This window comes from Bactrocera neohumeralis, chromosome 2, assembly GCF_024586455.1.
Source record: "Bactrocera neohumeralis isolate Rockhampton chromosome 2, APGP_CSIRO_Bneo_wtdbg2-racon-allhic-juicebox.fasta_v2, whole genome shotgun sequence".
Lineage (NCBI taxonomy): Eukaryota > Metazoa > Arthropoda > Insecta > Diptera > Tephritidae > Bactrocera > Bactrocera neohumeralis.
Window position 1 is genome coordinate 23,823,994 of NC_065919.1, and position 21,233 is coordinate 23,845,226.

A 21,233-nucleotide genomic window follows, 5' to 3' on the forward strand; every position below is an offset into this window, starting at 1 on the left:
TTATCGGTATGCCAAACGACAAAAGCTACCACCTATGAGGAAAGTTTCTTGTAGCTGAGAACAGTCAAGCAACTAAAAAGCTTGAAAAAATATACAATTCGATTTAACTAATGCGATTATTGAGATAAATTGATAGATATGCATTTAACTAATTGAGTGGAACTGATAATAAACTTCGATTTCATTATACTTACTTGAAATAATGAGACAGATGTGGCATTATTCTGTAATTCTACAATATCAAAGTGGCAATATTGTTTTACGTATATTTGTTTCTCCTATTCAGGAGACCTGAAAAATAAAATTCAGCTGTAGTTCTTCCAAATTTTTTTGAAAAATTGTTAACAAAAGTGCATTTGACAAGAACCGCCTCCAGAAATATGACTGGCACAAGATTTGCTCGCACAGGACGTTGCCGGTTTTTTGTGTGCTTAGCTGTACTGACTGCGATGCTTTGTATGGTGGCGATTTTTCACAGTTCTCAACAACAATTGGATGAGACACGCGAGCAACGCTTACGTTGCGAAAGGCAACAGGAACAACTAAATGAGCAACTTCAAAGTATGTGAAAGGAAGAAAATTTGTTTTTGTTACAAATGTCTAAATATATTATACTTGATTATAGATATGGTGGAACAAAAATACAATCAACAAAAAACGTCGGAACAGGAGCGAAATGAACAAATGGAAGCTCGACATAATTTGGAACAGAAACTGAAAGAACTGACTATATTACGAACAAATGAACAAATGGATATACACTTACGCTATGATAAGTTACAACAGGCGCATAAGTTATTGAAAAGTGAACATAATGAGCTAGTTACCGAATGCCAGAAAAGCAAGAAAGAACTAATGGAAAATACCAATGCTTTGGAAAAGAAACTACAATCTTTGCGTTCAGAGGCGGATAAACAGAAAAATGTACTCAATGGGGAGATTACATTGTGGAGAGTGAGTTGAAATCTTACACAGATATTTTTTAAAAATCTAATATTTCTACATAATCATATTTGAATATTGTAGGAAAAGTATAATTCTATTGTTGTCGAAAAAGAACGACTTGAGGTTTTGCTGGGCGCGTCTGGCAAAAATTCAGAGTTACAAAGCAAAGTTATAAACTTGGAACACATAATCGCCCAATATGAGCAGCATTGTGACTATAAACCTGAGACCAAAAGTAACAACGAAAAACCTTTGAATCCTCCAAATACATTACGAAATACAAGCCCGCGAACGCGCATTGAGAAGTCCTTTAATGAACAAGTGCCAGTGAGTGCCGGCTTATATCACATCGATATTAAACTAACTAACAAAACGGAAGAAGTTGTTTCGACAAATACGAATCAAACTATTTCGCCCACTAACAAAACTATAGCTTCAAATTCTAACGCACCTAATGTTGAGCATAAAGAGAATGATAATGAAAATGTAATTTTAAAAGCTGGTAGCGATATTGTTGCTGGTGGTGTTGGGTTAGACGGGGTTGGCGGCTTTTTGCCTTATCTTTCACGTAGTAACCGCAGCTTAATACTAAATTCTGTTGAAAATTTTCAGATTTTACCTAAACCAATCGAAAAAGTTGCAGATGGGGCTGAGAGTGATGGCAAAGTATTGAATCAACTACGACAGCCACCGGCGAACCAATCAGATGCATCGGCTAACAACAAATTAATTTTACCATTAAGTGCACCTCGAAAGGCAGCAACTACTGAAGCGTCAAAATCCGAACAACATGTACTCGAAGTAAATGGTCCAATTAAAGAGATAAACAATACATCTACTACTAGTAGCGCCTTTCCACCGCTACCAATGCCACCAAACCCACGTAAATTACCAGAGAATGTAGCGCCTATACCGGCCAATTTCGAGGAACTTTTGAAGGAAGACAATGCTAACCTGAAGGCTGATCTTGCGAAAGAGGCAGATGTAAATGCGGCAGAAGAAGTGCAAAAGCACGGAAATGATGGTGCAAAAAATAATAGATATGCAAATGCAATTAATGAAATGGAACCGAAGGCCTCAAATAAAGAAAAGGTTATTGCGGCCGCGAATGCAGGCAACGAGGATTCCGGTGCACATGAAATCAAAGATAATGAGTTCATAAACGATCAAAATTTTAATTTGCCAGCCAACGAAGAGAATAACTTCTTTGATGGTGGTGTTAAAAATGAACAGGCTGGCAACGTTGAGGAGAAGCCCAAAGGCGATGACAATGATGATGACGAGGGGCTTGTGGGCGCGGTAGATGCAGGAGATATAGCGGTTAAAAATCACAACTTGTTGGATACCAATAATTTAAACAATGAGGTTGCAGGCGATCAAGGAAAGGAATTTCCCGATGAGTTACGATTGGAAGAAAACAATGAAGAAGATGAAGATGGTAATTAACTCAATAAAATATAAAATTTTTACAGACTTTTAAACATTTGCATTTACAGAAGATGATTATTCTAATCCGGGAGCGCGACAGCAAGGCGAACAAGCAATTAGAAATTAGACAAGAAAAACGAATAGTTTAATAAATAAGTATTTATAATAAGCGGCATTTGCACTGTGCACATTAACATTCGAATAGCAAAAAAACACAATCCAAACGAATAGCACACATCTCATTAAGCGCACATTAACACACATACACACCAGCCCCAGTTGAAATGCAAGGAAATGCAGCTATTTAAATAGTATACCTTATCAGGAACCTTCAAAATACCCAGTAAAGATATTGCATTATAAAATAAGAAAAATTTCGAAAATCCGTCAAATACTAAAGTGAATTTAGTATCTACTAACTATATATTTAATATGTATATGTAGACCTTAGTAGGTCTTTAAATTTAAGTCACAGTTCCATAACTGATCTGTTTTCACGGTTTTCTGTGATAGTATTAAAAGGGTTCTATAATATTTGAGTCTGTTCTCACCTATGGTGCTCCCAGCGTACGTTTCGCTTCCTATAAAATAAACTTGCCTGCTTGTATACATGCGCATAACACTTAACATATTTATGCCCTCATATCGTCAAAATTATATCGCATTCTGCTCACTGTTGCAATATAACATATAACACTGTATGTATATACATATATATGTATGCATATTATTGGCAGCTAAAATTAGCGCATTTTACGAACAAATATCTATTGTAAACACTTGTTTAGTTGAATTAAATGTTAAATGTAAGATACAAATATACTTCAGTGTTAGGTTTGTAATTTTGTTTGAACTTTTTAAAATTGTCAAGTTTATTAAGACAAATTCTTGCTAATTATAGCGGTAATTTATCGATTTTATTTTTTCTTAGTATCTTCTAACATTTAAAACCAGCAGTAGTAACAGATACTGATATCATTTAGCGTTTAAGAGAAAGTACTTTTTTGTAATTATTATTGTATGATCTTCATTTTAAATGTTAAATTAAATATGCTAAGTAAATTTCTTTTTACTCCCCTATATTTGTTGTTTTCTTTGTACTATAAATAGTTACATATGTTTGGTCATCTTGAAATTAGTTCATATTTTGTGCAACGACCCATAGATAAAACAGTGCTCCTTTGTACTACTGGAATTATAGATATTGCTTGCTTACGTTTGATCTGCTGGAACACGACCCATAACAATCAGAACTCGGAGTTATACCCAGCTTGAAAAAGTTAAGTCGTCAGCGGTCTCTAAATCTTTTACACCATTAACAACAACACCTATTATATGCTGAACAAGGTAAATTTGTCTCGAATCTCCTTGAAAGAAACGTCGAACAATTTATAAAATATTCATTCCTTCGACAGTCGGTTTTACGTTACCGGAACGAACAGACTCAGCATTTAAATTATTTCATCGGTGTTTTCCCTATAAACTGTATACTATATAGAAGTGAACAACTGACGAGGTGAGCAGATTTAGACATCTCCATCTATCTGTGTATACGGGAACTAATGTTTTAGTCGATATCGGAACGCTATAGTATAAAGCTGCCTCGCAAACTGTATCAACGAATTCCAGTGCATGTATGAAAAACTTTTTATTACGAGATATATTCACGAAATTTAGCAATTATTAGTGTCCAAGGCAATAGTACAATCTCCGAAGCAATAGTTCAGATCAGACTTCTTCTTTATTGGCTTACGCGGTTATAGTCAATCGGCCTACTATATCATACAGTTGTCTTACAAACACCCATGGAAGATATTATAGCTTAGGTGCACCCGAAGTTAACGTTTTTTCTCGTTAATTTAACATTCGAAGCTTTTCTTTAGGATCTTCTAAAGACTTTCGGAAAATTTCACTTATATAAAGTAATAACAACAACAGATTTAAAGTAATGTAAATACATACATAGGTATATTTAACTTTCCTTATTTAATTTTTAAACAAAATCAACACTCCAATATGATTAAAAGGTAACAGAGATTTATGTCAAAAAGCATAACACATATCATCCGATTATATCAAGTAGAAGTTTAATATAAATTTCTAACAGTCTTGATATATATTCAGATAAAAAGCGTTGTGCAAAAAGCAACATGTCCGCAAATCCTCTACATACTGCGTTGTCACATTCAGGTACAAATTTAAATGCAAGGAAATTTTTGTAATTGCCCTTGAACAGTGTTGGACAGTCTCAAAGCTTTGCGGAAAGCGGGTGTCGTTAATCTACTTATTTCATAACTGTATGGATCATTAAAAAAGAAACTAAAATCATATTTTTTAAATGCTGGCACACTCAATCAACCGCACTCATACCACGCATTGACGCCATTAAACGTTTTTGTATAGGAAGTTAGCGCCGGCATTTGGAAATATAATTTTCTCTACGCTAGTTTATAATAATTATGAGCTCTTTCCACCGGTAATAGATTTGTGATCACTGCGCTCTTGCTCGGACAACCAAGCCATCTGTTGAGAAAGAGTAAATATTTCAGTAAATCCAAATGTGTAAAGACAAAAAGAGTAAACAACCTTTTGTTTGTGTTGATGGGCAGCAGCATGGCAACGATCCAAAACCATTTTCTCGGTCAAAATGCCGTCTTCGGAAGCATAAACCGCTGCTTGCCAAGAGACTCCCAACTTTGAAATTTCACGGCCGGACATGCCTTCACAGATTTTCGCCATCTCCGTACAAGTAGCACCATAATCAAATTGATCCAGTTTGAAGCGCCTGTTACGAGTGGAAACATTTATTTATGTTGTTCATATACTATGACCTATTATTAACGACTTACTTGTGTCCTTCAGAAGCCGGCTGCAATACATATTTGTCGAAATACAGTCGTAACAAGCGTTCACGCTCCTCTAAGCCAGGCAGTGAAAATTCGACCATCTCATCGAGACGATCATTTATGGCATAATCGAATTGTTCGGGTGTATTAGAAGCTAACACCAACATAAACTTGGAGTTTTGCTCAGATGTGCGGTAAAGGAATGCATTTAAAGCAGCGCGCAAATCTTCGGATATGTGTTCCGATGAACGTTTGCGTAAGAATGCATCAGCTTCGTCCACAAAGAGTAGTAAGCCGCGACGACTAGCTTGTGACCAGTCAAAAACTTTATGGATGGCAGTGACACCCTCTTTACCCATAGGCGCTACATCACCACCAGTCATGATGGCATAATCCATACCCGAATGGGCGGCTAAACGTTTGGCAAACATTGTCTTACCGGTACCGGGTGGACCGTGCATCAATACGTTACGATACATTCCCTTATTGACGCGCGTATTTTTCGTTGCAATAGCAATGTCACGAAGGCGTTCCTCCAGCTTGGGATTCAAAATAACACCCTTTAAAGCGTCAGCTGGTTTAGAACGCAGCTTTTGCACATACTTGATTGGATGTTGTATGGCATCAAGAAATGCAAAACGCGACGTCTCACCAACCAATGTTGGTTTGCCTATGCGCGCTTCTACGTAACGGGATGTCACACCAGTTGCTCCTTTTGCAGCGTAAACACCCAATGCAAGCAGTGATAAACCACCAGCTGCAGTCAATACCTTGTCCCAGTCTGTGAGCATAGCTTCAACTCCAGCGCCAACAACTGTTCCAGCAGTGCTAAAAATTAGTTTACAAATTGTTTATTATTATTATTTTAAAATTAATTATTAAAATTATTTTATAATTAAAAATAATTACCGTATGCCTTCCAACACAGTTGTTCGATGCTCTTGGGCTTTCAGACGTATTTGTTCCAAGTTTATGTCGCGGTTTTCACGATCCACTTTAGCCTTAACACGCATTTCATGTTCCAGCAATTTAAGTCGATTTTTTTCTTTCATCTCAATTTCATGTTCAATGGTCTGGCGTCGCATGGCTTCTTGACGGGCCACACTTTCCTCTTGCCTGTTAGTAATAAACATAAATAAAACTAACACTGAATATAACTGAAGTAATATTTACTCACTTTCTTAGGTTTTCCTCTTGGACTCGCTGTTGTTGACCCAATTGGTCTTCATAACGTTTTCTTGACAACTGATCCTGATATTGAGCCCGCAACTGCTGTTGTTTTGTTTCTTCCTGCAAGCATATAAATAGTTGAGTATATAAAAAACTATCTTTTGGTAATCAAATTTGTTCCTAATAGTCCCAAAAATTTGTTAGTAATTAATTAATATATAAAAAAATATCTTACAAGTAACGTTTTTCGTCTCTCCTCATGGTCAATTCGTTTTTGCTCAACTTTTGCTTGCTCAATGTGAGCTTCGTACTCTTTGACCTTTAACTGGTATTCTTGCTGCCTTGTCGATTCCTGCATCTTGGAAAGTTCCAAAGCTTCGCGGGCATGTTCTATGCAAATAATGAAAGTTTATTATTAAATTTCAAATTCATAAAATTATTATTATAAACAAATTATTTACATGCATAGTATATACATATATTTATTACATATGTATATATATTTATGACGAAATTATAGCGCTTTTGGTTATGCAACCGGCGAACGAACATCTTTTCGCTGAATGCATGGTTAGTTACTTACTTGAACGTTCCAATTGCCGTGCTGCTTCCGCAGCTCGTTCCAAAGCTGAGGAATCAAAACGATAAGCCTCCATGGCCTTTCGCTCTGCATTACTGAGCTGGGCATCACCGCTACGACTCCCCGCAGTTTTACCTTCTGGGTCCGCTCCATCCACACTTAATTGTTCTTGAGGTTGTTGAGTTCTGTTCCTTCCGAGTAACCAGGACATTTTCAAAAATTATGATATTTTCACTTTAATACAACTGAAAGAAATGGTGGTAGAATAAAATACTCATTCACTGTGTGTAATCTTCCGTAGAGCAATTTATAAAAACGTGATGATTGCGGCGAATTCTTCTTCATACACGTTTGACTTCGCCAAGAAATGATCAGCTGATATAATCAATTAAATAAAAAAGTTTCTTAGGGATGGAATATTAATGTAAAAATTATACTGAATTTCTAAAAAAATTAAGCAGCTATATATACAGGACAGTTCTGATTTTTTTAGATTTTATTGTGAAAATTGCAATTTCACTAATTGAGATTCAAATAAGAATTATCACAATGTAAAGGGGAACTGCAGAAAAAAACGCTGAACGATAAATTTTACGACTTTTATTTAACAATCAAGTGATCGAAATCGAAAACGAATTGTCGATGTGAATTTGTTGTATTGTAAATAAAATAAAAGACCTGTGGAAAGCTATTGCTGTGAAATGACAGAAGTCTAGTTTATTATTAATTGATTTTATAAGTGTGATTAGTTTTACTTTGAAAGATGTCGGCTTACGATCTTAACCAGAAAACAATCTTCGTACTAGATCATACCCAATATTTTGGGATATCAAGCGAGGATTACATTCCCGTAGAATTACTCAAAGGCAAACCGAATGTCCCCGAAGGATCAAATGAGGCATCTAACTCATTTGGAGAGGATGTTCGATTTAGCAAAAGCTTATGGACTTGCTCAGTGGAGTCTTCTATAGAATACTGTCGTATAGTATGGGACCTATTCCCACGGGGTAAATTAGTTCGTTTCATTGTCAGTGACACAGCGGCACACATTGTCAACACTTGGAATCTGGCTACACAAAATATGTCTCATGTTTTAAATGCCATGGCACTAGTTGGCATTCCACCAGAAGATGGAGCGATGTCGTCAGAATTTTCGGTGATACATGGTTTACGTGCTGCTATAGAAGCATTAACGGAGCCAACGGAAGCACAGCTTGCACGTCTACAAGAACGCGAAAGAGGTGGAAGTCCAAATGTGGTGGCAAATAAGGGGCGTGTTATATGCATTACTTCCGCACGCGATAACACTAGTATGTTAAGTCTGGAAAATATATTCCGTAACGTCGTGGAAAAGCAAAATGAATTAGCTGCTAAACAACGCAAAATACTCCACATTGACCTCAGTCATTTCGTAATTATAAATGTTGTACCTCAGGGTCTTGACTCACTCGTGACAAACCGCGCCAAGATGGAATTTGCGCCAGGTGTATTTACTGAAATTCACACTACTAGTGCACCTAATATTTCAAATAAATTAACACATCTCATTATGAGCCATTATGACTTAGCAAGCACTACAGTAACTGGAATACCCATGAAGGTATGAATATATAATATGTATATATATATATATGAGTTATTATTAATATGTTTTCATCCGCAGGAAGAACAAAACGCCAATTCTAGCGCAAATTATGATGTAGAGATTTTACATGCTCGAAATGCCCATACTTCTATATGTGGCAGTGAAGCCCTATTACCAACAAGCCGTAAAGAAGGGGCTGAATATGAAACCGTTACTTTGAAGTGGTGCACACCTAGAGGTTGTGGCTCTTCCGATATGCAACCATGTTTAGCTCAACATCGTGTAACTCCGGTTGATGTCACATCACGACCAAGCGCTTGTCTCATTACATTCTTATTAAATGGTCGTTCAGTATTACTTGAAATGCCAAGGTATATTGTATACTTTTTCAATTATTGGGAATATCGTTTGAATTACATTGTTATAGAAAAACTGGTGGAAAAACTACTAGTCATTTACTCTCGGCACGAGGTGGCGAAATCTTCATACATGCTTTACAAATCACACGTTCCTGTCTTGAAGACCTACCGTCAATATCAGAAGGACCAGGTGGACGTGTAACCGATTATCGTATATCTGATTTTGCATCTTTTATTAAAGCTCATCGCTTTGTACCACTCAAAGTGAAGCCGAAGACTGAGGAAAACCTGAGCAAAGCTCGCGACCGACTTCAGCGACGCTCACGCTATTTTCCACTGACACTTAACTCAAGTTTGATATTTAATCTACAGCGAAACCTTAACTGGGTGCCATTTTTTTTACGCAAAATTAGCAAAGAAGATATGGATAAAGCAGATGAGGCGCAATGTCAGCAATATATTTTCGAGCTTTACACTGCTGCATCACGAGGGGAACCTCTACCATTCCCAAATATGGGTGTTGGACGGTTAGTTTTTAATTAACAAAAATAGAAATATCGAATTAAAAAAAAATATTTTTCAGGCTAAAAGGATCAAAAAAGGGTGATCAGTACAAGTTGTTATGTGCCGAATTAGAACTGTTGATACGTGCCTATGCAACAACCCCACATCACAAAGTCATTTTAGAGAGCGTGCAAAATGTGCGCGCTGCCTGCGGAGATGCTACAGTTAAAACAGAAAATGACGGAAGCCGTAAGTAAATCGTATTTTATTATCGAACGTAAATAAAAAATATCTAATTGCTACAACACTCTTTTGCTAAACTAGTGTATTTTACATTTGAAAAATGTTGCAAAAATGTAATTATAACTATAATAGCACTGTTAAGGATACGAGTTCTGTTAGATATTGTAGTAGGATATCTTTTTAAGAATGGATTGCTTTCAGTACCGTAGTAAATAAATGAGATAATAATTATTTAGATTAATGAACAGTAGGTTATCACACTAATGTAATTAATATAATTTGTATTGAAGGTGACTCAACTACTAAAGCTGTAATGCGTGATTCCCCCATGTCGCCTCCGCATTCAATGGACAGCAGCAGTAGTAGCATCGGAGTGCATAAAGCCCACAAACGTGCTCTCAGTGGCGGACAACGGTATGAGATGTTAGGAATGAATTACTATTATTTTCTATTTCACTTTTGGCTTTACAGATCCCTTTTGGACATTGTCACTAGCACCGAACGTAGTCAGTCTGCGAAACGAGTTGATTTTTCAGGTCGTCTTTGTACACCCGCCGGACAAGTGGCGAAATTATACCCAGACTTTGGAAATAAAGAGAAGGATGCTAGCTCTACAACTTCCACCACAACTGCCGTTAAGGACGAAAACTTAGTCATTAAATCAGAATTGGGTTCTCGAAATTAAACTCAACAATATTTAATCAGTAATAAACAAAGTTGGATACAAAAAATGTAAAAATTAAAGAGTTGACTTATAACAATAAGCAAATTTGAAATTTTAACTGTTTTATATAAATATGGATATGCATAAGTATAAATATATGTATGTATAATAAAAATCCTTTCAGTTTAAACACATAACTGCATAAAAATAATAATGGTTTGTAAACTGAAACTGAACTAAACTCAAAACAGGTTAATTAATTTCGAAATTAAGAAAGCTAGTTATAAAAGAATGGTCGACTATATAAATATTACAACTTTTTACCGTTAACTTTCACGTCCGCATATAATATCAAAAAGACACAAAAGATAATAAATTTATATCAAAACAATATTTAACGTATTTATGCAATAGTTTTCTATGTTTCCTCTTCTAATTTATCCTTTTATGACGTCATCATCATCGCAATTCGCTTCCTTATTATTTATGTGCTTTACGATGCGCGTGAGAACATACTTTACATTTTTATAAAGTTATCGGGTATTGTTTTCACTATGTTACAATCGATTACAATACACATAATTTATGATATATATGATGCATTTTTCACATCATTAATAATTTTAGAAACACTTTTATTTAATTAATTGTTAAACACCGGTTGTTAAAAACGTTTTAGCAAAAACAAGTGATGATGAAATTTTTAGCAACTTTATTAAAACTCAGATGTTGAGTAATTTCGATAAACATATCCAAACATATGATCATTGTTTATATTTGTAAGCACATCTCTATAGTATCTTATTTTTGTATTACGAATGTAAACTATTTTCCAAACAAAATTTTTAAATAAAGTTTATTAAATTTGATCAATGGATACTGACTACAGTGTTTTGACCCTTAGCGATGAATCTTGTCGAACCTGTTTACAAAGCATTGCTGACACAAACTCCCTCGACGACGAAGTAGAATACGGCAATGATACTTTTGTTTTAAATAGCTTATTTATTCAACTCCTACGTGCTACTAATGTTCAAGTAAAAAGAATAATAACGCTTACGCTTACATATTATGTTAGTAATATGTTAATCTTTCAGGCACCGGCGCTCAATCAATGTGGGGGTCAAACATTACCAAATCGCATCTGTGCAGATTGTACCCTTAAACTTCTAAGTGCTTACGATTATATTTGTTTAGTGGAACGGTCAGAAACTTTGTTAAGGCAATATCAAAAGTCGTATCATACAAAATTAAAGACAGATGTAGAATCGTTTGTTATTACTGAATTAAAAAATGACACAAATAATGAAGATAGTCAAAATGTCGAAGAATTAGAGACAGAATATCTACTTGACGACTATAATAATGAGGAAGATGTTGCAGATGTAGATAAGGAAAGAAGCGATGACGAGGTTTCTATTCAAAGCAAAAGTGAAACTTATATGGACGATGAGCTTCAATTTGTAAAATTTGAAGCTGTAAACATTGAAGAAGTTACAGAACAAGTAGAACAGGTTAATAACAGGAAGTAATGGTGCTCTTGAATTTTTATTAATCAGTATTTAATCAAATTTATTTCTTTTCTAATTAGAAGGCATAAAAGAACAACTCAAAATGCTGACATTGTTGGGAAAAAGCAAGCAAGATTCGCTATCGGCTCTCGCCTAGGGACATTTGTCACAACCAATTGGCGCAAGTGTCCTCATTGTGAACGTGTTTTTGCCAGAAATATAACGTTGGAAAAACATATACAAACAGCACATACAAATGTGCCACCAGAATGTATTGCTGCTATTGCGCCAAAACCTACTGAGGATAAGCCAATACAATGTGACCATTGCCCACGTACTTTCGCTAGACCCTTTGCCTTGGAGCGACATCTAAGAGCAATGCACCCGACGACTACGATTGCCAATAATGCTGAATCAGATACAAATCCCACTGACACTGCAAAAACGAAAAAAACTTACAAGCGTGGAATATGCCCCCACTGTGGTCGAAGCTTCGCTCAAGCAAGTTTAGTGATACATATACGCCGACACACAGGTGAAAAGCCATACCAATGTGATGAATGTCAAAAGGGTTTTCCTCGACGTCAGGATTTAGTGGTACATAAGAGACAACATACTGGGGAAAGGCCACATGTATGTACTATTTGTGGAAAATCGTTTACAAGACCAAATAAATTATCGCGACATATGCGTATACATACTGGACTCCGACCGTACAAATGTTCGGAATGTCATAAATCATTCACACAATCGAATGACTTGCGTATTCATATGCGACGACATACCGGAGAAAAACCTTATAAGTGCAATATTTGCAATGAGGCTTTTATAAGTGGTACAGCGCTCAAAACTCACCGCATAGCAAATAATCATGCTGCACCACCTGATGCCGAAAACGATCCATATGCGAAATGTCGATTAAATAAAGCAATTAAACTTGATACATGCGAGTGATTTTGAAAAGGAAAATTAATTAAATATTTAATACCGCGATTGCAGGTAAAGCAATAAAAACAAAGTTCTGAATTTATTATTGCTAACCAAGCTCTTAAGTGATTAATTTGAGAAGACGATTTAAGATTTGCGATGTAACACTAGGATAAGTAAGATCTTGACAAGTTCCAATGATTTTGATATAAATCCATCAACATTTTGACGAAGCGCAAATTATTGGACTCCATCTGTTTTAATGCGCTTAAAATTTCATTAATTTTATAAGTAATGTTTTGAAACAAAATATTTAGTTTTGAAGCATGATTTATTATATTTCTTTTCAAGCGGATTTCTAAAGAGCTCAGTTTTATTTGTGTTTATTATTACTCAACGCGAATATTTTTTATATAGTTTAAAAGTTTTAAATTCATAATGAATACACCTATTTGAAGTCGAATTTCTTTATATACATTAATTCCGTTTTGTTCAATGATGCCGAAAGATAATTAAAAATATATATATATATATGTATATATTACCTGTAGTTAAAATAAGAGACATAAGCAAATATTTAAATCAAGACAAAAAAATAATAAAAAAAAATAAAGCATTCGAAAGAATACAATGCATTTCTTTTCTACAATAAAAAGAGACTACACTCAAGCGACATTGAATTAATGTCTACGCCAATGGGATGAAGATGAGTATGTTGAACGTGAACGGGAACGCGAATGTTTCCTCGACGAACCATGTCGCGAAGATGAATGACGAGTTCGCCTGTCGTTGTCATCCTCTGCGCTGGAGTGGCGATAACTGCTGCCACGTTGGCTATGGTGATGACTACGCTGACGACTACGACTACGACTGCGCCCACTCCTTGTTCTGCGATGACTACGTTCATCGCGGCTTTTACGTCGATCATACTCATGTTCACGCCTTTTCTTAGACGAAGTCGATGTGCGACTGTAGTGGCTTGATTGTTGCGAAGAAGATGACGATGATGTTGATGATGATGTACTCGAGGAATCTGTATCGCTTGATGATGTTTGCGATTCCTCCTTGCCATCATCCTCGTCACTCGAGTGATCTTCTCGTTTATTTTTATGATGGCGATGCTCTTTTCCGCGATCTTTATCACGCGTACTTTCATGCTCCCTATTGCGCTTTCGCTCTCGTTCGCTTCCACGTTCCCTATAACGATCACTTTCACGATCTCTATGATCATAATGCCTGCTACGATGACTGCGTTCCCTTTCCGTACGTGAAGCGGATGAACGACTGCTGCTCGCACGATGACCTTTCGTAACTTTATCATAAGCAGCCTCAGCTGCGTTTAATAAGTTTTTATTTAGTGCCGTTACGCTACCACCACTACTATCGTCAACAAGTTTACTTGCTACATTGTATGCGATATGGGTACTTTCGGGCGGCATTGCAATCGATGACGTTGACGTACTTCCTGTGGCCAGCACCACTGAGGAGGCGTTTGTGGTAGATGCAACAGGAAAAACTGTGCTGCCATTTGGATTTCCACTCAAATTTGCATTTACGCCGTGTACTTTCGACATATAAGTTGCGGCAACAGCAGCGGCGCTTTTCGAATCTTTATTATCGCTGAAACGTGTGGTTCGCTCTTTGCGCGAATTCCGATCCTTCTGACGTTTGCCTACGAATATAAGTTATTAACAAATTTATTTTTTTTAGGTTACTATTAAGCGATATTTTGAAAAAAATGTTAATACATAATTTCATAAACAACTAGAAAATGGAAGACATTTATAAATACATACTAATATTTACGAAGGCATGTTTAAAACCTAAAACTAAAAAAATGCTTTGTTTGGAAGGCTAAATTAATTCAAAACATCCACTTCCGTATGGTATTGGCACTTGCTAAATGGTTTTTCGATCAGAATAAATTTTAAAGGGATTAACTGAATAATAAATAAGATACATAATGAAATTATATTCAAACAATTTTCAAGGAGTCATTTGTTTCAATTAGAACTAGGCAGATACACAAGATTTTAGTTAACCCAAATATTACTACTGCTCTAAATTTGTTTGTAAAATTCTACCTGTATCGAAATAGATTGCTTATAAGCTCTTAATAATAATACTATGCATTATTAAGCTAACTTCTAATGTTTAGAAATTTTAAAAATAAAATTATGGAAAACTTTTCCATTCTAGTAATTTTAGACGTTTTTCGCCGATTTTGTTTCTGTTTTTTTTTTTTTTTGTTCAAATTATTTAGATTTGGCAGAGAAAGTGTATACGAACAAACGCACCGTTTGAGTTTTGTAACTTTGTTTCAGTTGTCTCACCAAAATCCCGGTCGTATGATTTACTAACTGTGCTTATTGTGGCCGTAGACGTTGAGTTTTCTTCATTACGCTCTACATCGCCGACTGTAATCTCTTTCTTGTACGGTTTATCATCGTCCTTTTGCTTTTCCAAAGAAGTGTAATACTTTAGTTTTTGCTCCTCACGTGCCGCACTCGCAGCAATACTTTCCTCAATATCATCAGTTATTTTAGCAAAAGCGCGTCGCTTCGCACGTATGGACGCCTATATACGTACATAGACGACAAAGACAATGTTAAACAGTGCAGTATTATTTAAAACTTAGACAGTTATACCTTTATTTCTTCCTCTGAGTCATTGTTTGGATCATTATCCGCGGAAGCACCATCCTCGGAGTCGCTGCTCTCATCACCTGTAGAATCATCGTATGCTGCTAAGCCTAGAAATAATTTTGCTGCTAATTCGAATGCTAAAACTTTATTCATTTAGTACTGTGATTGTAGTCTACAACAGGAACTAACCCCACAAGTATTGGGCGATAGTAATATTTATTAGGGGAGAGAAAATGTAGAACAGTTTGCTAAACAATTTATAGCAGCAATGCACACAATTTGGCATTAAAGTGATCCCATTTGAAAAAACTTTATCACAGAATTGATATTTTTCACTCAAGAAGTAAAACTTTTTGAAGAAGCTTTAACTAAATTTCACAGTTTTATAGCATGGACCATTAATAGTATGCATATTAAAATTTATCCAACTGTAGTTTGTAATGTATTTTGGAAAGTGAATTATTGTACAGTTTACCTGCCAAACTTTTCAAACAGAAACGAATCAATTTTTTACAAATTAATAAAACCGACAGAAACTACATAATAACAACCAATATGTGGAAATATATACACGTACAAATGTATATTTCTATAGCCTATAATAAACATAAAGAGTTGACTTACCCAATTTCCCGGTTATGGAGGATAGCGCGCTTTTACGGATCACTTGAGCTGATGACGCTTTGTTTATACAAGTTCGTAGGTATCGAGTATATGTAAAATGTACATAATTTCATTTGGTTAACAGATAAAGTTCATTCTAATTAACATGGTTGCAGTATAGAGAGGCAAGTGTTAATCAACGTAGACATTAAGAATTGCAAATATTTTATGCATGTTCAACATTGCACCAATGCCTCAGCAACGATAATATCACAAAAACACTAGAAGGAAATATGCATATGAAATAACTTAAAATTTAGACTTAGTACCTTTGGCTTTGTGCGCATTGACAGCTTCTTGCGCCAAGTTTGCGATCTCCTGATTTGTAACATCAAGTAGGAGTTCGGTTAATGTTGTCCGCACCACTATCATCTAAGCATGTTAAAATTTTAAGAATTTCTCCCCAAGGTTGGTCAAAGGGGTAAGAACGAATTCAATTTGTATATGAGGGTAGGTGTATCATATAATTAACACGGTACAGAGGCACATTTTTATTTTTGCCGAAACGATCAGTTGTAAAAGTTCATTTCAATTTCATTATGTTTAGTTGTGATTTCAAATCATCATCATACATTTGTATGTTTGCACATCAAGACAGCACATACAAACACATGTTTGGCGTTAACATCACATATGTGTGTATAAAATGGCGTATTTCGATTTGTTTATTAAATGAAAAACAAAAATTAAAGCTTAGTGTACTAAAATATATGTATTAAGATGAAAATTAGTTTCAATGTACATACCAGGTCCGCAAGTCTATCTTCATAGCTTCTTTTACCCTTATAATTTTGCTGTTCAGTACTATTTTCGTTATCTGTATCGTATTCCGCGCTACTATTGCCACTGCCATCATCGTCGTTGGACGTCGTTGGATTTTGAGGTAGAACCAACGTGTCATCGCTTATTGCCACGCCATCTAAGTCTTCTAGTTCACCGTCATCCTCACAACCTGATCTATCGTTCTCCCTCTCCTAAATTGTTTTTTATTTAGTAAAACAGTTGTGTTACCTTTCATCATTCTCTCTAAAGTCCTCATACTTAGAGAGTTTCAAATGAAAGGTTTCATGTAGCGAGGCCGGAAGTAACACTTCAGCCTTTAAGTTACTAAATAAGGATTTTGAACTTACCGCAGACTGTTTATATTTCATGTTTACCGTGTGCGTTGCATCATCGGTTGTACCTACAAACTCAGTATATTTGGTGTCATCAATACCTTCCGGATCTTCGTGTTGCTTATTTTGTTCCCTTTCTAATTGTTTCTGTTTTTCCCGCTCCATTTTTTCTAAACCCTCCCTTTAACCAACAAAATAATATTAAAAACATATTTTTTTAGAAATTCATATTCACCTTATCCAAGCTGGAAGCATTTTCCTTTTCTTTGCATCCACCACGGATTGCGTTGGGTTTTGTTCTCCTGTATTAGCTGAAATCATTCTTACAATGTTAGGGTTTGGTACATTCATCTTTAGTAGGGATGGTATATGTGCTGTTGGGTTTGACATGGGACTATTTAATGGTACATTTAACATAGTTGGTGGAACCGGGGGTGGCAAATTTATACGTGGTGGCCATACGGTGGCATTCCATTGTGGTGCAGATGAAATGATTGGCGTGGTGTTATTACCTAAATGTGATAAAAACAATATATATATATATATATTATTTAGTATATTTTATCATACCTATACCGGGTATATTTTCAGCTACCGGTGGTCCAACAACTATATTTGGCTGCTGCATAAACCATGGAGATTGTGGTTGCATAACTGGATGATCTCTATTTTTACCTAGTTGCGTTGAAGGCGTTGGAGAGGGTGGTGTATCACCACATCTCGCACTTTCTTCGTCTTCGTCCATATCCATATCGGCTTCTCCTTTTTCATCGAATGATTTCTTAATTGCGGACGTGGTTGTCGAAGCTGTCATCTTCACCTCATTAGGTGTATTACTAATATTTGGTGGTGGCGGTGCATCTGGCATTGATATAAAATTACTAGTGTCATGCATCTGAATCCATTGTTGGGCCATAGCTGCCCAGTCTATCGACCCACTCATTCCAGCAAATTGATTTAGACCGCTTAAGCCGTCTCCACTGGAATCGCCGGCGGAGTACATTTTGAAATTTTCTTCTTTGATATTTGCACGATATATAATTCAACCAGCACACTTTTCAAAATATCTAATTTTTATAAATTCAGACAAATATTTCTATTAATACGCCATCTTTTGTAAGATAAAATACTCTTGTTTTCCTAGCGTTTTGCAAATTAATATAAATTTTACAGTGGTGCCATATGAATGTAAAATAAATCAATTAAATGAGAGAAATAAAAAAGTTTTAACTTCAAACTGTTCATTATATTCCAATATCCTTCAATCCAACAAAGCCGAAAAGTTAATTTGGTAGTGCTATAAATAAAACTGTTTGAACAAAACAAAAGAATAAAACAATTTATTCGATTTTGAATATCTTCCTCCACACATTTATCGTTTGATTTTTGCAAATAAATTATTTACGCAATATACACAATAGGGGTATTCTCTTGCTCTTGCAAGATTGCAGATTGCAAAAATACTATACCGAAATATACAAGAGCACGAGAGCACCCATTGCAGAATCTAGTGATATATGAACGGCTGATTCGGTCAATTTATTGTTATTAATTGGCGCACCTTCTGCATACATTTTTATCAAAAAAAAACTAACAAATCTTTATAATTTAAATAGAAATTGTCAAATCTATTTAAAACTTACCTTCCTCAACAATTTAACGACGTAATATCTTTATGTATAATGACAGCTAAAACAGGGTTGCAATTATATTTTTGCGTGACACCAAGAGGAAATATATGCAATTCTTGCACCGTGCAAGGGTTTTGCAAGAGCAAGAGAATACCCCTATTATTAAACATATATCTACTATTCAGCAAAAAAATTATAGAAAAATTGAAATTTTATGTTCCGATTTTATATAAATTTTGAGATATGGCCACGCTATTAAACAGCCTTATCGACGGAATAATTTGATGTCTAAATGCATTTGTCACTTACCAATACCAATAAGTTTTCAAAAAGGGCTGTTATACGCACATTGCATTTTCAAACGGCATTTTAGCTACAAAATTGTTTCATGTAAAGAATAATTTCTTATTATAAGTAACTGAAATAATAAAGAAATAAATTGAATACAAAGACGAAATGTATAGAAAGCCAATTAGTGCTTTAAATGGCAAGGAGAACCATTTGCAGGCGATAAAACCGCTTCCTCCGCCACCACAGAAACAGCATAATTCGAAAAATGTAAGTGATTAAAATGATCTTTTAAGTAAGAACCGAGAGTAACAGTACCAATACAAAATTATAGACTTTAAACGAAAATATGAAAGGCGTATCCCCAATTGCTATGCCAAGACCAATGCCTTCCAATAGAGCTGGAAATTTGTTAGGAGGTCTACCTGCTTCAAGAACAACTCAAGTTACATCTACAGCTGTCACGCAGAAGAAATTATTAACAAACAACAATTCTGTTCGCACAATAACAGGACCTTTGGTATCATCGACCACGAAACACATAAGCCAACAAGCCGTTGCACCTACAACTACAGTATCCATGACAAAACCTAGTGTCTCTGTCGTTTCAACTTCATCTAGCAATAAGGTTGCAAGTAATCAAACAGAAAAAGAAAAATCCAATTTCGAACCAAATGCAAACTCAACAGAAGTACCACCGAAAACAGTTGCTAAAGTAGAAGACAAAGATTCGAAAGATGAATCAAATAAAGCTGAAAACGAAAAGACTGGTGAGTGTAACAAAAAGGAAAAGAAATCGTGGTCATTGAGCAATTTCGATATTGGAAGACCACTTGGACGAGGCAAATTCGGTAATGTATATCTTGCACGCGAAAAAGAATCAAAATTTGTGGTTGCACTCAAAGTGTTATTTAAAAAGCAGATACACGAGTCAAACGTAGAACATCAAGTAAGGCGGGAAATTGAAATACAATCACATTTAAGACACCCTCACATACTGCGTTTATACGGTTATTTTCACGATGATGCACGCATTTATCTTATATTAGAATACGCGCCCAAGGGAACACTTTTCAAAGAATTACAATCACAGCCATTGAAACGCTTTAACGAACCGACCTCCGCAATTTATATACGCTCTCTAGCATCTGCATTGCAGTATCTGCATGAGCGTGATGTTATACATCGCGATATTAAGCCGGAAAATTTATTGTTGGGACATAAAGGAGATTTGAAAATAGCAGATTTTGGATGGTCAGTGCACGAACCGAACTCCATGCGCACAACATTATGCGGCACACTTGATTATTTGCCACCTGAAATGGTGCAAGGCAAGCCACATACTAAAAATGTAGATCTTTGGAGCTTAGGAGTTCTATGTTACGAACTTATTGTGGGCCGTGCGCCGTTTCTTGCTACTGACTATGACGAGACATATAAAAAAATCATTAAAGTTGATTACAAATTACCGGAATTTGTTTCACGTGCAGCAGCACATTTTATTTCTAAGCTTCTGGTGTTAAATCCTCAACAACGCCTTCCGTTGGATCAAGTATTTCTACATCCTTGGGTTGCCGCACACATTAAATAACAACTATACATACGACATAAATCAATTTTTCATATTTATTTATATCATTTAACATACATAACGAAAGGATAGCAAGTATGATAATTTGGAAATATAAAAGTTTCTTATTCTGAGAAAATGTTCAAAAAGAAATTAAAAGACGTCTGCGTATATTATTTGTATTATACATACATATATATATATACATGTGTCCGTGTGTGTATAGAATGATTAACCTTATAGAGAACATTAAGCGCTATCCTTTCTTTACTCCATGTTAGCGCTATTTTTTAAACTTCTGTATTGCAACATTGTCAGTGTGCACTTTTTAGTTTTGCATGTTTTATTAGTGTAGTGATTTTGATATTTAGTAGTTCGTTCGTTTTTATTTTTAATTTTGAGCTGATTTATTTTTTTACATATGTAAATGGATTTATCACAAGGCATTCGAAACCCCCTCAACGGTATTCATTTATTAAATTAAATCAATTGTTAAAAATGTCTTTTTAAATGAGAAATAAAAATTTGCATTTTATAGCTAAAAATTGTAAATCTTAAT

General features: G+C 35.4%; 6 protein-coding genes across 10 annotated transcripts; 4 read left to right on the plus strand and 2 right to left on the minus strand.

Moving 5' to 3' along the window:
* Positions 1 to 250: 250 nt before the first annotated feature.
* LOC126750965 (uncharacterized) lies at positions 251 to 3,453 on the plus strand. 2 transcript variants are annotated; one of them, XM_050460958.1, is made up of 5 exons: positions 253 to 561; positions 626 to 954; positions 1,027 to 1,272; positions 1,558 to 2,383; positions 2,442 to 3,453. In XM_050460958.1, exons 1-5 carry the CDS (start codon positions 381 to 383, stop codon positions 2,498 to 2,500), a joined length of 1,641 nt encoding a protein of 546 aa, XP_050316915.1. In that variant the 5' UTR covers positions 253 to 380; the 3' UTR covers positions 2,501 to 3,453. The 2 variants fall into 2 exon arrangements, with proteins under 2 accessions (XP_050316834.1, XP_050316915.1); XM_050460877.1 differs by having other exon boundaries at positions 251 to 561; positions 1,027 to 2,383.
* Positions 3,454 to 4,312: 859 nt separating this feature from the next.
* On the minus strand, positions 4,313 to 7,323 carry LOC126751243 (ATPase family AAA domain-containing protein 3A homolog). Its single transcript, XM_050461380.1, has 7 exons — positions 6,973 to 7,323; positions 6,625 to 6,779; positions 6,397 to 6,509; positions 6,129 to 6,335; positions 5,223 to 6,047; positions 4,960 to 5,158; positions 4,313 to 4,896 (listed from the first exon to the last, which is right to left on the minus strand). Exons 1-7 carry the CDS (start codon positions 7,178 to 7,180, stop codon positions 4,831 to 4,833), a joined length of 1,773 nt encoding a protein of 590 aa, XP_050317337.1. The 5' UTR covers positions 7,181 to 7,323; the 3' UTR covers positions 4,313 to 4,830.
* A 140-nt stretch (positions 7,324 to 7,463) lies between these two features.
* On the plus strand, positions 7,464 to 10,436 carry LOC126750831 (protein asunder). The gene is made up of 6 exons (XM_050460619.1): positions 7,464 to 8,569; positions 8,633 to 8,925; positions 8,982 to 9,440; positions 9,497 to 9,666; positions 9,951 to 10,074; positions 10,132 to 10,436. Exons 1-6 carry the CDS (start codon positions 7,733 to 7,735, stop codon positions 10,343 to 10,345), a joined length of 2,097 nt encoding a protein of 698 aa, XP_050316576.1. The 5' UTR covers positions 7,464 to 7,732; the 3' UTR covers positions 10,346 to 10,436.
* Positions 10,437 to 10,533: 97 nt separating this feature from the next.
* Positions 10,534 to 13,375, plus strand: LOC126751422 (zinc finger protein ZFP2). Of its 3 annotated transcripts, none has more exons than XM_050461872.1 (4): positions 10,534 to 10,984; positions 11,180 to 11,361; positions 11,422 to 11,852; positions 11,916 to 13,375. In XM_050461872.1, the coding sequence occupies exons 2-4, from the start codon at positions 11,197 to 11,199 to the stop codon at positions 12,787 to 12,789; spliced, it is 1,470 nt and encodes a 489-aa protein (XP_050317829.1). In that variant the 5' UTR covers positions 10,534 to 10,984; positions 11,180 to 11,196; the 3' UTR covers positions 12,790 to 13,375. The 3 variants fall into 3 exon arrangements, with proteins under 3 accessions (XP_050317829.1, XP_050317671.1, XP_050317753.1); XM_050461714.1 differs by lacking the exon at positions 10,534 to 10,984 and adding an exon at positions 10,991 to 11,103 and having other exon boundaries at positions 11,229 to 11,361; XM_050461796.1 differs by lacking the exon at positions 10,534 to 10,984 and adding an exon at positions 10,991 to 11,103 and having other exon boundaries at positions 11,229 to 11,361; positions 11,919 to 13,375.
* Positions 13,075 to 18,348, minus strand: LOC126767926 (arginine/serine-rich protein PNISR). Of its 2 annotated transcripts, none has more exons than XM_050485846.1 (9): positions 17,762 to 18,348; positions 17,421 to 17,697; positions 17,201 to 17,366; positions 16,817 to 17,044; positions 16,340 to 16,442; positions 16,032 to 16,088; positions 15,411 to 15,514; positions 15,060 to 15,339; positions 13,075 to 14,434 (listed from the first exon to the last, which is right to left on the minus strand). In XM_050485846.1, exons 1-9 carry the CDS (start codon positions 18,186 to 18,188, stop codon positions 13,443 to 13,445), a joined length of 2,634 nt encoding a protein of 877 aa, XP_050341803.1. In that variant the 5' UTR covers positions 18,189 to 18,348; the 3' UTR covers positions 13,075 to 13,442. The 2 variants fall into 2 exon arrangements, with proteins under 2 accessions (XP_050341803.1, XP_050341730.1); XM_050485773.1 differs by having other exon boundaries at positions 17,756 to 18,347.
* Positions 18,349 to 19,210: 862 nt separating this feature from the next.
* On the plus strand, positions 19,211 to 21,226 carry LOC126751577 (aurora kinase C). Its single transcript, XM_050461996.1, has 2 exons — positions 19,211 to 19,374; positions 19,439 to 21,226. Exons 1-2 carry the CDS (start codon positions 19,273 to 19,275, stop codon positions 20,693 to 20,695), a joined length of 1,359 nt encoding a protein of 452 aa, XP_050317953.1. The 5' UTR covers positions 19,211 to 19,272; the 3' UTR covers positions 20,696 to 21,226.
* Positions 21,227 to 21,233: the final 7 nt, after the last annotated feature.

Coding starts and splice junctions, on each gene's coding strand:
- LOC126750965 (XM_050460877.1), top strand. CDS start 381: ATGACTGGCACAAGATTTGCTCGCACAGGACGTTGCCGGTTTTTTGTG. Junction 955..1,026: donor GGGAGATTACATTGTGGAGA/GTGAGTTGAAAT, acceptor TGAATATTGTAG/GAAAAGTATAATTCTATTGT. Junction 2,384..2,441: donor CAATGAAGAAGATGAAGATG/GTAATTAACTCA, acceptor TTGCATTTACAG/AAGATGATTATTCTAATCCG.
- LOC126751243 (XM_050461380.1), bottom strand. CDS start 7,180: ATGTCCTGGTTACTCGGAAGGAACAGAACTCAACAACCTCAAGAACAA. Junction 6,510..6,624: donor AGAGACGAAAAACGTTACTT/GTAAGATATTTT, acceptor ATATGCTTGCAG/GAAGAAACAAAACAACAGCA. Junction 6,336..6,396: donor CAAGAGGAAAACCTAAGAAA/GTGAGTAAATAT, acceptor TATTACTAACAG/GCAAGAGGAAAGTGTGGCCC.
- LOC126750831 (XM_050460619.1), top strand. CDS start 7,733: ATGTCGGCTTACGATCTTAACCAGAAAACAATCTTCGTACTAGATCAT. Junction 9,441..9,496: donor CCAAATATGGGTGTTGGACG/GTTAGTTTTTAA, acceptor AATATTTTTCAG/GCTAAAAGGATCAAAAAAGG. Junction 9,667..9,950: donor AACAGAAAATGACGGAAGCC/GTAAGTAAATCG, acceptor TTTGTATTGAAG/GTGACTCAACTACTAAAGCT.
- LOC126751422 (XM_050461714.1), top strand. CDS start 11,051: ATGTTGAGTAATTTCGATAAACATATCCAAACATATGATCATTGTTTA. Junction 11,104..11,228: donor TATGATCATTGTTTATATTT/GTAAGCACATCT, acceptor TTTGACCCTTAG/CGATGAATCTTGTCGAACCT. Junction 11,853..11,915: donor GAACAGGTTAATAACAGGAA/GTAATGGTGCTC, acceptor TTTTCTAATTAG/AAGGCATAAAAGAACAACTC.
- LOC126767926 (XM_050485773.1), bottom strand. CDS start 18,188: ATGTACTCCGCCGGCGATTCCAGTGGAGACGGCTTAAGCGGTCTAAAT. Junction 17,698..17,755: donor TGAAAATATACCCGGTATAG/GTATGATAAAAT, acceptor TATCACATTTAG/GTAATAACACCACGCCAATC. Junction 16,443..16,816: donor AAGATAGACTTGCGGACCTG/GTATGTACATTG, acceptor TAACATGCTTAG/ATGATAGTGGTGCGGACAAC.
- LOC126751577 (XM_050461996.1), top strand. CDS start 19,273: ATGTATAGAAAGCCAATTAGTGCTTTAAATGGCAAGGAGAACCATTTG. Junction 19,375..19,438: donor AACAGCATAATTCGAAAAAT/GTAAGTGATTAA, acceptor ACAAAATTATAG/ACTTTAAACGAAAATATGAA.